Source organism: Balaenoptera ricei, chromosome 4 (assembly GCF_028023285.1).
Source record: "Balaenoptera ricei isolate mBalRic1 chromosome 4, mBalRic1.hap2, whole genome shotgun sequence".
NCBI lineage: Eukaryota > Metazoa > Chordata > Mammalia > Artiodactyla > Balaenopteridae > Balaenoptera > Balaenoptera ricei.
The window spans coordinates 88708549-88723218 of NC_082642.1; the positions used below are offsets into that span (position 1 = coordinate 88708549).

General features: G+C 33.4%; 1 protein-coding gene across 10 annotated transcripts in view; it reads left to right on the forward strand.

Moving 5' to 3' along the window:
• DLG1 (discs large MAGUK scaffold protein 1) overlaps positions 1–14670 on the forward strand; it is a 288055-nt gene that overhangs the window by 102847 nt on the left and 170538 nt on the right. For 9 of the 10 annotated variants that reach the window (XM_059920818.1, XM_059920820.1, XM_059920821.1 and 6 more), the window contains one exon: positions 3760–3924. In XM_059920818.1, the coding sequence (XP_059776801.1) occupies positions 3760–3924 (165 nt within the window). Of the gene's footprint in view, positions 1–3759; positions 3925–13752; positions 14151–14670 lie in introns of those variants that run through there. The other variant, XM_059920824.1, reaches the window with a different exon arrangement.

A 14670-nucleotide genomic window follows, 5' to 3' on the forward strand; every position in this document is an offset into this window, starting at 1 on the left:
AAAATAATTGAAGTCTACATGTAAAAACAGGTTTCTTATATCATGTTAAATAAACTAGCTGATGTTGATGTGGGCCTGATTGTTGTTTTCCATGTAATTGTACCATTTCACAGAAGGATGTTTAAAAAGTGATGCTGGAAGTTGTGTAATAACTTTCAGCAAATTCATAGCTAAGTTTTTTAAAATATATTTTACAATGTACATGTTTATCTATATACAACAAATATTTATGCTTCTCACTAATGCTATATCTTCTAAGATTAATTCCTCGAGGTGGAATTACTGGAGGAATAGAAACATTTTCAGGACTTTTGAAACATTTCGCCAGACTGCCCACCAGAAAAAGACCTCTGCCAGGAATGTGATGATTTATGCCCATTTCTCTGAATGTTGGCACTGTAATTCTTACTTAGTAAAAAAGTTGAGCATGTTTTTCCTATAAGTTTACTGACCCATTTGTATGCCTTTTGTGAATATCCCTTTATTAATGTTTGCTGACTCTTTTTTTCAATGATTTCTAAAAGCCAGCTTATAGTGGCTAATAATCCTGTTTATTGTTAGAAACATTTGTTTCTATTGTACCTTTTTTGTGTCTTTTCTTTATATGTGTGTTTAATTTGGGGGGGGGGGTGTAGTATCTAAGTTTGTTTTGTTTTTGTGTATGTGCATACACATTCCCAGCCTGATTTGAGAAACAAGCACTTTTACTTTCTCCCAGTTCCTATAATTATGATTACCTTTACTTTCGTGTATGGTGTGAGGTAGATTTGGTTTTCTACGTGCGTGCCCATACAAGAGAGAGAGAAAGAAACAAGTATTCTTTTATAGGTAAAAGAAAAATACTGTTATCTAGTAATTAATTTTCAGTTAGAATTTGAAAAGGCTGACTTTTTTTTTTTTTGTACAAGTTAATTGAGTAAGAAGACCAGACTTAATTAGCTGAACAACTTTGGCTTTTTATGTTGACTTCACTTAAACAGCTGTATCTTTAGAGACAAAGTGTTTACCCAAAGCTAACATTGGGTAAAAAATGGACAAATCGGTATTCAGGTTTCTTTTTCACCTAGCTTTGAAGTCTTATTTGTATTTATTTTTTTATTGTGGTAAAAATACACATAACATAAAATTTACCACCTTAACCATTTTTGAGTTTGCAGTTCAGTGGTATTAAATGCATCCACATTGTTGAGCAGCCATTACCACCATCCATCCCCATAACGTTTAGTGTAGTAAAACTGAAATTCTGTGCCTATTGAACAGTAACTCACAATTCTCTCCTCCCACCAGCCCATGACAGCCACCATTCTACTTTCTGTCTTTATGATTTTGACTACTCTAAGTACCTCATGTAAGTGGAATCATACAGTATTTGTCTTTTTGAGACTGGTTTACTTCACTTAGAGTACTGTTGCAAGGTTCATCTATGTTGTAACATATAGTAGAATTTCCTTCCTTAAAGGCTGAATAATATTCCATTTTGTGTGTGTGTGTGTGTGTGTGTGTGTATACAAACATATATATACACCTCATTTTGCTTATATATCTACCCATTGGTAGATACTTGGGTTCCTTCCATGTTTTAGCTACTGTGAATAATGCTACTATGAACGCTGGTGTACAAATATTTCTTCAAGACCCTGCTTTCAGTTCTTCTGGGTATATGCCCAGAAGTGGAATTCTTGAATCATATGGTAATTGTATTTTCAATTTTTGAGGAACCACCATACTATTTTACACAACGGCTGTACTATTTTACATTCCCACCAATAGTGCACAAGTGTTCCAATTTCTCTACACCTTACCAACACTTGTTTTCTGCTTTTTCTTTTAACCAGTCTTTCTTTTCTTTAATAATTTTTTTATTGAAGTATAGTTGATTTACAATGTTGTATTAATTACTGCTATACAGCAAAGCTATTTAGTTATAAATATATATGTATACATTCTTTTTTATTTATATTCTTTTCCATTATGGTTTATCATAGGATATTGAATATAGTTCTCTGTGCTATACAGTAGGACCTTGGCTTTTTTTAGTAGTAGCCATTCCAGTGGTTGTGAGGTGGTACCTCGTAGTTTTGATTTGCATTTCTGTAATGATTAGTGATGTTGAGCATCTTTTCATGTGCTTACTGGCTATCTGTATGTCTTCTTTGGAGTTCTTTGCCCATTTTTGAATTGAGTTGTTTGGTTTTTTGTTGAATGTTAGGAATTTTCTGTATATTCTGGGTACTAATCCCTTATCAGGTATGTGATTTGTAAATATTTTCTCCCATTCTGTGGGTTGCCTTTTTACTCTGTGATTAGAGTCATTTGATGCACAAAATTTTTCAATCTTTATGAAGTCAAATTCGTCTGTTCTTTCTTTTGCTACTTCTGCCTTTGGTGTCATATCCAAAAACTCATAGCCAAACGCAATGTCTTAAAGCTTTTCCTCTAAGAGTTTTATTGTTTTAGGTCTTACATTTAAGTCCTTGATCCACCTTGAGTTAATTTTTGTATATAGTATTAGGTAAGGGTCCAACTTCATTCTTTTATGTGTGGATATCCAGTTTTTGCAGCACCATTTGTTGTAAAAACTCTTTCCCTATTGAATGGCCTTGGCACCCTTGTGAAAAATAATTTGTGTATGTGAGGGTTTATTTCTGGACTCTCTTTCATTCCATTGGTCTGTATGTCTGTCTTTATGCGAATACCAAACTGTTTTGATTACTGTAGCTTTGTAGTAAGTTTTGAAATGAGAAAGAGTGAGTCCTTCAGCTTTGTTCTTTTTTTTATGGTGATTTTGACTATTTGAATCCCTTGAGATCCAAATGAATTTTAGGATGGGTTTTTCTATTTTGCAAAAAATGTCATTGAGATTTTTATAGGAATTGGATTAAATCTGTAAATTGCTTTAAGTAGTATTGACATCTTACCAATATTAAATCTTCAACCTATGAACACGGGATGTGTTTCCATTTATTTCTGTTGTCTTTAACTTTTTTTTTCAACAGGTCTTTTCATTGCACAAGTCTTTCACCTTATTATTGCACAAGTCTTTGTAGTTTTCATTGCACAAGCCTTTCACCTTATTTTTTTTGATGCTATTGTAAATGGAATTGTTTTTGTAATTTTTAGGTTGTGTATAAAATGCTACTGTTTGTGTATAGAAATGCAACTGATTTTTGTGTGTCAACTTTTGTAGGATACAAAGCAGTATCATACTGCTTTGCTACATTCAGTAGTTCTAACAGCTTTTTTGCTGAGTCTTTATTGATATAAGACAGAGATAATATTACTTCTTCCTTTCTAAGTGGATGCCTTTTATTTTTTCTTCTTGCCTAATTGTTCTGGCTACGACTTCCAGTACCATGTTGAATGGAGGTGGTAAAACTGATCCAAATTAAACACAGTGTACATCCAAGTTTTCCCCTGAAGTTGCAAGCCTTCAACAGACTCCAGAGTTCCAAAATTACATCAGACAGATTATGCCTCTGTAATTATTGTTTAGGTGGGGCAACAGATTCCTGGTGTTTCCTACTCTGCCATCTTTCCAGAGTCTGAATTATTTTTAATAATCAGATAAGTTTATTAAAATATTGGCATGACTTTAAAATGGAGAACCATTTCTCTCAGACTTTATGTATTAATCTGTAAAAGACACTTTTCATATAGTTAAATATTATGATTTGGGTAGTTATGAAAATCATGATTTGGATTGAACTCATGTTGCTTTTCAGAGCTTCCTCATATTTAATAATTTGCTGTACGTTACAGAAATACCGGTATCAGGATGAAGATACAGCTCCTCAAGAGCACATTTCCCCACAAATCACTAATGAGGTGATAGGTCCGGAATTGGTTCATGTCTCAGAGAAGAACCTGTCAGAAATTGAAAATGTCCATGGATTTGTTTCTCACTCTCATATTTCACCAATAAAGGTAAGATAGTAACTTTATTTTGTTGCTATGAATTATTTATTACTTTTGTTACTAATGTAGCTCATGCTTAGAGAGAACTATTTTTTCATGTAGGATTTTCCCCCCTTGATGTTTCTGGTTTTGTAATTATAAGGAATTTCATAGTATTTGTTAGCATTCTAAAAACATTTAAAAAAATATATGTTATAAATGAATTTTATTCAGTGATACGATCTTTAAGCCTGAAAGTTCTCATGAAGGAAATAACTATTATATTTCAAATACCCACATCAAAATATCTTTAAACTTTAAAAAAATATATTAGTAAGTACAGAAAAAGAGCATTAACAGTATCTTTGAAGTCCAGTGTGTGACTTTACCTGACGCCATCACCTTGTCTCTCCGCTCAGAAATAACCACAGTCCTGGTTTCACATATTTAGCTTTCTAAACAATATATTGTTTCTTTTGCCTGTTTTGTTTTTTATATAATTGGCATTATACTGCATCTACTCTCAACTTGCAGTTTTTAGTCAACATTATATGCCTGAGATTCATTATCTTCACTGCTCTAGAGTTTTCTATTTTATGAATATACTATAATTTACCTTACTTTTGATGGATGGATTTTCATATTATTACTAGTATTAAAAATGCTGTTAAAATCGTAGGTTATGTATACACATCTTTGTGGATAACACCAGATTATTTTCAAGTGGTTCTATAATTTACATTTTCAGCAGCAATATGTAACAGTTTTAATTGATCTATATTCTCATCAATATTTGGTATTGTTATTTTTGCCATTGTTTTGGGTTTGAAGTAGTATCTTACTGTGATTTTAATGTGCATTTCACTGTTTGATAATATTGATCATTCAGGTTTCCTATTCTGTGACATACCCTCTCAAGATTTTTTTTCATTTTTGTAATGGGTTGTTCTTTTTACTGATTTGTGCAAGTTCTTTATATATTCCGGATACTAATCCTTTGTTAGTTGTATGTATTGTGTATAAGGATCATTTCTTATTTGTAAACCTTGAAGTGGGTTTTGTAATTCTCTTTGAAGGATGATTTCATATTACTGGTTAAAAATTGTAATGGATTATATAGTACCAGTCAGATTTCAGTTAATAGTTAGTTTTTCTAGGTATTTGTCCATTTCATACTTACTTCGAAATATTCTCAACCTCCTATTATTTTGTTATGTCTATAGCATATTTAGGTGTAGCCCCTTTTTCATTCCTAGTATTGTTTATTTGTGCCTTTTTTCCCCTTGACCCTTCTTGCCAAAGGATGGTCAATTTCAAAGAACCATGTCTTTTAATAGAGAACAGACTGGTGGTTACCAAGGGGGAGGGGGTTGGAGGAGGGATGGAATGGGAATTTGGGATTAGCAGATGTAAACTTTTATATATAGAATGGATAAACAACAAGGTCCTACTGTATAGCACAGAGAACTATATATCCTATAGTAAACCATAATGGAAAAGAGTATTAAAAATGTATATATATATATGTATAACTGAATCGCTTTGCTGTACAGCAGTATTTAACACAATATTGTAAATCAACTATACTTAATTAAGTAAATAAGAAAAAAAAGTCTTTAAAAAAAATCTTCTCCTGTGCCCCTCCCCCATGTGCTGTCACCTCCATCCCCTCTCATACACACATAAACATGAATATATACACATGTTTATGTAATATGTAAATGTGTGGATAGCCTACATATCAATCGAAGATTGTGTTTGGCAGAGGCAATCTGATCTTACTTTGGGACGCTAAATGAGAGATACACATGGGGAAAAAAATCAGTTGTCTATTAGTGACAGAGACAGTTTTCCTTTTATCTTTTCCCCTTTCTCCTCTTATCATTATTATTTTATTTTCTTCTGCTTTCTTTGAGTTTATTCTGTTTGGGTTTTTCCCCCTAGTTTCTCAAGTTGGTTACTTAACTGCATTATCAACCTTTCCTAACGGTATTTGAACTTGTGAATTTTCCTTTAAATAGCATGTTAGCTGTAACCCACAGGTTTAATATGCAATGTTTATCATAATTCAAACTTTTTCTTTTACTTTCATTATGATTTTTTTCTTTGCCCCATGAGTTATTTAAAAGTATGTTTCTTAATTTTAAACATACGAGACATTTATTCCAACATGTCTTCTTTTAGATTTTATTTTCTCATCTCATTTTTCTTTCTTATTAGCTTGGAAGCTATTCTGTTTCTCTTCCTTTAATGGTTATCCTAGAAATTTTTTTTTTTTAGAAATTTTAATATACAAATTTTGCTTACAAAAATTTAGACTCAATATATATCTTTTACCCTCATTTTGAACAACATAAGAACCTTAGAACACTTGAATTCTAAGCACTCTCTCCTGTTTTATATTGCTGTTCTTATCAGCCTATGCCTATTTTCTCTTGACTGAATTAATAAAGCCTATTTCTTACTTTAGTCGAAAAACCTTCCCAGGTATGTATAATTCTTTTGTTTCTGATATTTTGAATTTTTGATGTTTATGATTGTTACAAATTATCCAAAGCCAATTTGCACACACCCAACCTCCTCAGTCTTTTGGTGGTTGTTTGGTAGTTCTGTGTGTGTGCAGATTCTGACACAGGCAGACATTTAAACAGACAGTGAGCCACATAACATTTTGTATATAGCCTCTTTAAATGTGATGAAGCCTCAACTTTTTTTTGTTGCATAAAATGCTCACTCTAGGCAAATAAAACAATATTCCAGAGACCAAGATTTTGTTACCCAGAATTTCCAGACATCTTAGGTATTAAACGTTAAGGTGCCATCCCTAAGGGTATAAGCTTCTTCAGAGTCTTTTCTTTCCCTTATGCAAGGGTGGATTGTGTCTAATTTAGCCAATCCATATAATTGAAATACAATGGATTTCACCAGTGAAAGCCCACTTCATTCATTATGATAATTGGAAAACTTTTGGTGTTGATCAAAGATTAACATAATAACAAAAATCTTATAGCAGCCATTTACTTTATAATTAAGTGTTAGCTGACCAGTCTAGGAATGTTAATTCCTAATTAGGACAACTGACTGTCCATAGTAATGGTTCTCAGCTGTGGTGGGATATCGGAACCACCTAAAAAGGTTTTAAAATTTATATCTGAGTGCCATCTCAGAGATTGTGATTTAATTGGTTTGGGGTATAGTCTGGCTTTGGAGAGTTTTACAAGTTCTCCCGGTGTTTCTAGGGGATAGCCACTGTTGAGAAGTACTGCACTAGAACCTAGCTTAATTGAACCACCGTACACATATTTCTTTACTGTCTGTCTTGAGGTATTTTAAAGTAAATTTCTGACATCTCTTTATTTAATCCTCACTCTGCAGTGAGACTTAAGTGTTTCTAGTTATTGAGCGAGAAAGCATTATTACTTTTTTAAGATTCTCACTTGCTTCCTTAATTTGACTCTTTTCCCCTTGATTTCCTTACCATAAGAGAATTAAGTGAATTTTGCCTGATTCTTTCGGTATCTGCTTTAAAAATGCTCTTGTCCTTTTCATACAGTTAATTATTACATGATAAAGGATTATGTCTCCCAAAGCATATTTTCCCCCCAGGGCTTTTTAAAGACAAATTTGACGGAGGCTTATTTAAAGGAGTATGTTATTGAGATTAAAATATCCTTTTACTAACAGTTATAAAACACATCTTTTTCACATTTTATCTTTTCTGCAATTGACATACATCTTATAGTTGCTGGTGTTATACTATTGCCTTAATGAAGTGGCAGTTTGAGTATTTGTATGCAAATCTTTGACAAATTTTGGTTAAGATCAAGAAAGTACTAGCCTCAAAGCATTTTAGTGTACTGTGGTAATAATTCAGCTGGTCTCATTGAAAAGCAGCTGGATCTATCCATCCTTATATGCCATTCTCTTGCTCCTTTTCATTTTGTTTTCTTTTATTAGATATTAACAGCATCAATCTCTGAAACAGTTATAAATATAAGCTTCTGATGCAAATAGGTAGAGCAGTTGGGTATCATCACTGTATTCCCCCTTTGGCTTGCTGGCTCTCTGATTTATATCTGGGGACTGAATAGATAAGGATTTTCATTTCCAGTAGAAGAAATTATCTAACTTCTCCTTCATCTGTTTCTAAATCATACTTTACATCTTACTTTTTTAAATGTGAGTTTTTTCCTATTATAAACTTGTTTTACACATTTTCCCATGTTAAAGTTTTTAAAAACTTGATACGTAACATTACATAGTATATTGGTACCTTAACTTGTTGAATACTTCTGGTCTTCGCTATTTGTTATTTCCATTTTTACTAGGTTTTGTAAAGAAGGCTGCAGTGAATCATCTTGGGGCATAAAAAGTATGTTTGGTTGTTTTCTTAGGTTGGATTTCCAGAAGTCAAATTATTGGGTCAGAAATCTTGATAAGCTGGACTTTTGACAAACTATATTCTGATACAATTGTAATTTAAGAATTATTAAAGCTGCCCCATTTGGGGTATTTCTTCCTGCTTCTCCTATCTCATGCATAGGTTAAAATTTGAGGAGTGAGCGTAGGATTGGGGTAGTGTAATAGCAAAATGGTTAGGATTACTTTAACTTTGTTAGAAAACCAAATTTTTAAAAAATAACTTTGTTTTGACATAAGGCAAGTTTTAATGTTTTTAAAATTTTTTCAAATAACTGCAGATGTTCTCGTAAGCTCAACAATGGAGTATATTTTATTTAAAATTAAATAAGATTACCAGATTAGCAGTCTTTTTTTAAAAACAAAAAAGCTAATATAAGGAGCTTTTCCACTTTTATAGTATTGTGGTTTGGAATGAAGCAAGTAACTGTTGTACTATACATAGAACTCAGTATATGAATTATTATTTTTGTAATTTGAAAAATTATCTTTGAATAGTAGCAGTTTGCTGAGTAGAATGTAAATTAGGCCCTGCTTCGTTCTTCGCAGTTCTTATGAAAGCTAATAGAAAAATAAGATTAATAGATGATTGCTTTAAAAATCAACAGAATATTAGTTTTGTTTATCAAATAACATACATTTAGCATTTGTTAAACATCTATGTTAGTAAATTTGTTAGACTTCAGTGACTGGTATTTTTTATGGAGAGATAGTTATAACACGGTGTGATATAACATGAAAAAATAAAGAGAGAAATTAAATTCTTGAAGTATTGTAAAAAACAAAGTTGATATTTGGACAAGGTGTTGAAGGATATATACAATATGCTAATTCAGAGGAGAAGGCAGTTACTGGAGAAAATAAGTACAGTAGGAGGGTGATAGTCTGAGGAGACTGTAAAAATGCAGAAAAGTTCATTATGTTGTAGTTGATGTTTAGGATGGTTGTTAGGAAATGAGGACAAGGTGTGAAGGACCTTGATCCTGAGCTGATGAGTGGGCTTATGAAGGGTTTGCCACCATGAAACATGCTGTGAAATAATCTGTCAGGGTCTTGTAGTGCTAGTGCTGATTCTCATTACTGAAGTAATGAGTGAAATACGATAGTGATTGAAAGTTACTTTATTCAGGCCTTAGCGTAAAACGTAAAAGTAACTATGATTTGGACTTCCCTGGCGTCCAGTGGTTAAGACTCCGTGCTTCCACTGCACGGGGCACGGGTTTGATCCCTGGTCAGGGATCTAAGATCCTGTATGCCACGTGGCACAGCCAAAAAAAAATAAAGTTTTTTTAAAAAGTAATTATGATTTAAGACTCTAAAAGGGAAAGTTTCTTGCCAGTGCTAGACAGTTTCAAGAAAGAAATTGGTGATAATAATGGTGAAAAACCGTAATGTGGAAGAAAAGGACACAGTGGGTAAATTCTTGTGGTATATGAAAATCTTTAAAAGTAAGCTTCAATTTTAAACAGTTCTAAATATAGTAGTACGGTACTAATAAGAACAGTGTCAAGATTCCTAAAACTGAAAATGATCTAAGAATTAGGAAAAATGGTCAGAACAGTAAATTGAACAAGTAAACAAACAAAACCTCAGCCTTTTTCAAAATAGATTTAAATCTAGATGAAGTGACAAGGGTGACATAGCTTAGTGTGGAATATTGCAATGGTCATTGAATAAAAGAGTTCATATTTTGCTTTTGTCTTCAATGACGGAAAATTATGTTCAAACTAATATGTGCAAAGTAAATGTAGTTACGAGGGGCTTGAAATTGAAGACAGAACAGGGTATGTGAACAGATAATTATTTTAAATAAGTGTATCTTCTAGCCTGGACACATTTCATCCAGTAGTACTGAGAATACTATCAAATGAAATCACCAGCAGCAATTGGTAGTTTTTCAAATATTGTGAGAAATGGAGGTAGCAGAAGAATGGATATAAGCAAACATATGCCTATTGAACTAAATGCTACAGGAAGAGAATCTTTGCTATTTTGAGTGCATAGTGAGTGCTTTGTTGAAGTCAACTTTGTTTTTACAACTCTGGAATATATTAAAATACTTTTGAATTTTATCTTTTTTGGATGACCCTGGAGTACTAAGTTGAGCACACAGTTTGCATACAATTTGACCACTAGATGGCGCTCATACAGAAGGGATTTGTATATATATGATCAGTTTTTTTCTAGATAAGTAACAAATCTATGTTATCAATCTTCTTAGTCTTGTCTTAGTACAGCTGCATGTTTTGAAATTTAATAGGCCATATTATAAAGATAAAAAGGTAAGGAAAATGCTTGTTGCATTTACAGTAGTTGGCTTTGTGGTTACTTAGTAATTTTTTTCCTAATATTTTAGAGTTTCAATATTGTTTTTCCTCTCATCCTTCAACCTTTTAAAATTTTTCACTAAAATTACTTAATCTTTGCCTTTGTTACTATACCTGAAGACTTCTGGGTTTATTTGCAAGTTTGGAGAAGGGTACAAATAATTGAGGGCCTATCCTATATAAATTTTTGAGCTGTCTTTACTTCCATTTAATGTTATAAAATAAACATTTCTAACAGTCATAAATTTTTCATAATCATATTTAAAGTATGTAATCACTAAATGGATGTACTTAAGTTTACTTACGCTTTCTCTTACTGTTTAGAGTTCTGCTATAGATAATATTATCATTCTGTGAAAAAGAAAAACTGTACAGAAAAAAGAATGTTAGGTGCAGAGTATTGCTCAGTGGTAGAGTATTTGACTGCAGGAAAAAAATGTCAATTCTTTATATATCATATTAAAATCTTAATAGTGTTCTTTTTGGTGATTTAAACGTTGTGTTGTATTTTTAAAAATTCACTATTTTAAATAGACTTTCCAGGTTCTATAATGAATTTAAATTTTGGTTTAATGGAATAGTTTATATTTCAGATATGTGACATGGGTTTGGTTATTCTAAAGCAGAGATCAGTGAGGAGTTGGTTGCCTCTGCTTCCCAATCAAATCATATGAAACCAACTGTGATTTAGGTACATATATGGTTTTGTATGTGTGTATTGACTGTTGCGCAATCGATGAGATGATCCTAGATTTCCATAGCTCAGGTAATGGGACATTTTCATTAAAAAGCCTTTCTCAAAACTCAAAGTTGTTTTCTTGATGTCAGTGGATTTGAATAGGAAATTTATATATTGAGAAGTATTTCTTCTCTGTACTAGGGATATATGGGCTGGAGCGTTCATCAACTTTCGATTGTTCCCAAGCTCTTTGGCTCTCTAGCATAAGAAATCATCGTATATACGAATGGCTTACTGTTCCATCTGTGTTGGTACTATTTGCAACTTGGGTAGGATATTTGCATTCAGCATTCATTTTCAGTATCCTCATCCGCGACTTCCCTGGTGGTCCAGTGGTTAAGAATCTGCCTTCCAGTGCAGGGGACGTGGGTTTGATCCCTGGTTGGGGAACTAAGGTCCCACATTCCACAGGGTGACTAAGCCTGTGCACCACAACTACTGAGCCCGCGCCCTCTGGAGCCTTCATGCGCTGGAGCCTGCATACCACAACTAGAGAGAAGCCTGCGCCCTGCAACAAAGACCCAGTGCAGCCAAAATTTTTAAAATAAAAATAAAATATCCTCATCCTTACAAATCCAGAGTAACAGAATCTGTATAAATCCTAAGGTTCCCCCTCCCACCCTGGCTTTCCATCATATACGGATCAAGACACATATTTGGGAGGCAGACCAATTACTAGAGCATTTGTATAAACCACACTAATCAGTTCTTTATTAAGTACCTGGTCCATAGTAAAATTTATTTTTATTTATAGGAGGTTTTATTTTTTTTCCTTTAGAGAGGATTCTTAGTTCTCTGTCTACCCTTAGTGTTTTCCTCTAGTCCCCTACCCCCAAATAGATAAGATCAATCTGTGTAGGGCCTTAAAACTGCCAGCTACTGTCTGCACAGTTCTTGGGAAGAAGCAAACTTTGCTATAATCTGTCATCTTACTTCCAGAAGTCCCACATGACTCTCAACCCTTCTTGGGCATGTGTTTGTATCTTAGAGACGGAATCATAGAGACAGTGTTCGCATCTTTTCTTGCCAAATCAGGATTTGCAGTAGTCCTAGAGGTTGTAGTTTGCCAATGCTACTTTCCAATAGACTGCATTTAGTTGGTGCTGGTAAGCAAAAGCAAGCAAGATTTTGTTGGTCCTCATTCATGGCTGAGGTTGAGGATTATGATGTGCTTATATCAACTTAAAAATTGAATTACTCAACTATTAGTAAGTTATCAAGTAGCATTTTTATTCATATATTGTTTTTAATGGCGATATGTTGTGTTATATACTAATGTAGCATAGTATTCAGAGGACAGACTTAGGAATCTGTGGTTCTCAAACTTGAGGGTGCTTAAGAGTCTCTTAGGGGGGCTTTTCAAAAATGAAAATTCCCAGATCTCCCTTACCCCTAAAAATTCTGATGGGAAGGGGATATCAGTCTGTATTTTTTTTAACCAGCACCCTAGGTGATTCTGAGGTGGACTACTGTGTTGAGAAACACAGACCTAGATAATAGATGTTAGAAAGTATCTATTTAGCAATCAAACAGTATTATTTTTTGAACCAGAATATTATTTATGTCATGTTGGATAAAATATGTTTTACTGGCTATAAAACAAAAAATTTACGTTTAATTCTTCTGCATTTTTACAAATTCATAACTTGGTAATCTTAACATTTATGACATATGAGAGAGATGATGCTGATAATAGCGCTTTTTTATCACAGAAGTCCCAGAAGCCAAATACTTATTTAGCTAGTTATTCTGTTTCTGTCTTCAGACTCAGTTAATCAAAGCATTTAAAACCAGTATGTTAAATAAAATGATCAAGTTACATTCCAGATGGGTTTCTCTCTGTCATTAGATCCTCAGAGTTTAATGTAGATAGTACCTTTTAAAACCTTAGTGCTATTTAATGTAAGTGCCTTCCTGATGTAGAAATTTATATGTGAATAGAAAGATTCCTTTAGTAAAATTGTTTTAAACAATCAGAACTGTCGACAGAGAGAATCCTCTTGTATTTTTAAATTCAGTTCATATTTATAATTTATTTAAGCAGTGAAGATGCCATTGGATTTTACTTCAGACTGTGATTGAAACTTGGTAATCCAGGGTTTCTCCACCCAGTGCATTAAATCAGGCAGCCCCAAAGCGTCTTGGTAGTCCAGTGTTTATAACATCCTTCTTTACCTGCTAATCGACCTCACTTCCTGGATTTCAGTCCGTCTAGTTATCAGCTAACAAAAAGAACAGCTTTTCCTGCAGACGCTGGTGAAAAAATAATCATGAGAAAGAAAACCACCTTATGTCGTCTTTTTTGTCTAGAAATATAAACTCAGCCATCATACAGCTAACAGGTACAGAGGGAAGATACAAGCTCTTTCATGGGAAGAAATTACAGAGAAAATGAGCATCATTTCTCAAGGTTTTTATTTTCCCTGATCTACAAGTGATGCTGCTGTAATTCTAGCTGCAGTTTTTACCGATCATTCACCACTCAGCAGCTGGTAGAGAAGTAAGACTGCTTGGCAACCACCTGCAGGGCTGCAGAGATGAATTACATTTTCGGGAACAACACACTTCTGTACTCTCGCGCCAGTCGAGGAGGCAATACTAGCTCTAGCCATGGCTCAGTAGGCCCAAAGCAGAAACACTGGGCAAAAAAGGGCTCATCAGATGAACTGCAAGCTGAGCCAGAACCTTCACGCTGGCAGCAGATAGTTGCATTTTTCACTCGAAGACACAGCTTTATTGACTGCATCTCGGTAGCCACCAGCTCCACCCAGGTAACATACCACTTGTTGATATTATTTTTGGTTCATGTTGCTTTGCAAAAATGTATTGGTATAGATTTCTTATTATTAAAACATAGTCTTATGCCCTGAAACCTTGGATACGCAGAAATGTATGTTTTCAGTCCATCTATGCAGGTCTTTAGCATGAAAGGGGAAACAAAAATATTTTCCTTTTTGCTCTTATGTAATGCCAAACAAAACAGTCTCAGATTCTGTTGAATGACTTCTCTAAAAATATAAAGCCATTCATACATAAATTAAAATGTAAATTAATGATGCTTGTCTCCTTATTTTCAGACTGTGTTAAATGCTATAAAGTATGATGTTTGACCAAAGAAAATACCTGTTTGTTTAGCTTTTATATGTCATTAGATAACCTCAGGAGATTGTTACAGTAAAGAAACAGAAGATAATTTGAAATATTTTTATTTTCTAGTGTTTTGAGTATAGATTAAACTGAATACAGTTGGCTATTGTATATACTAATATCTTAAAATTATTACATTATGGT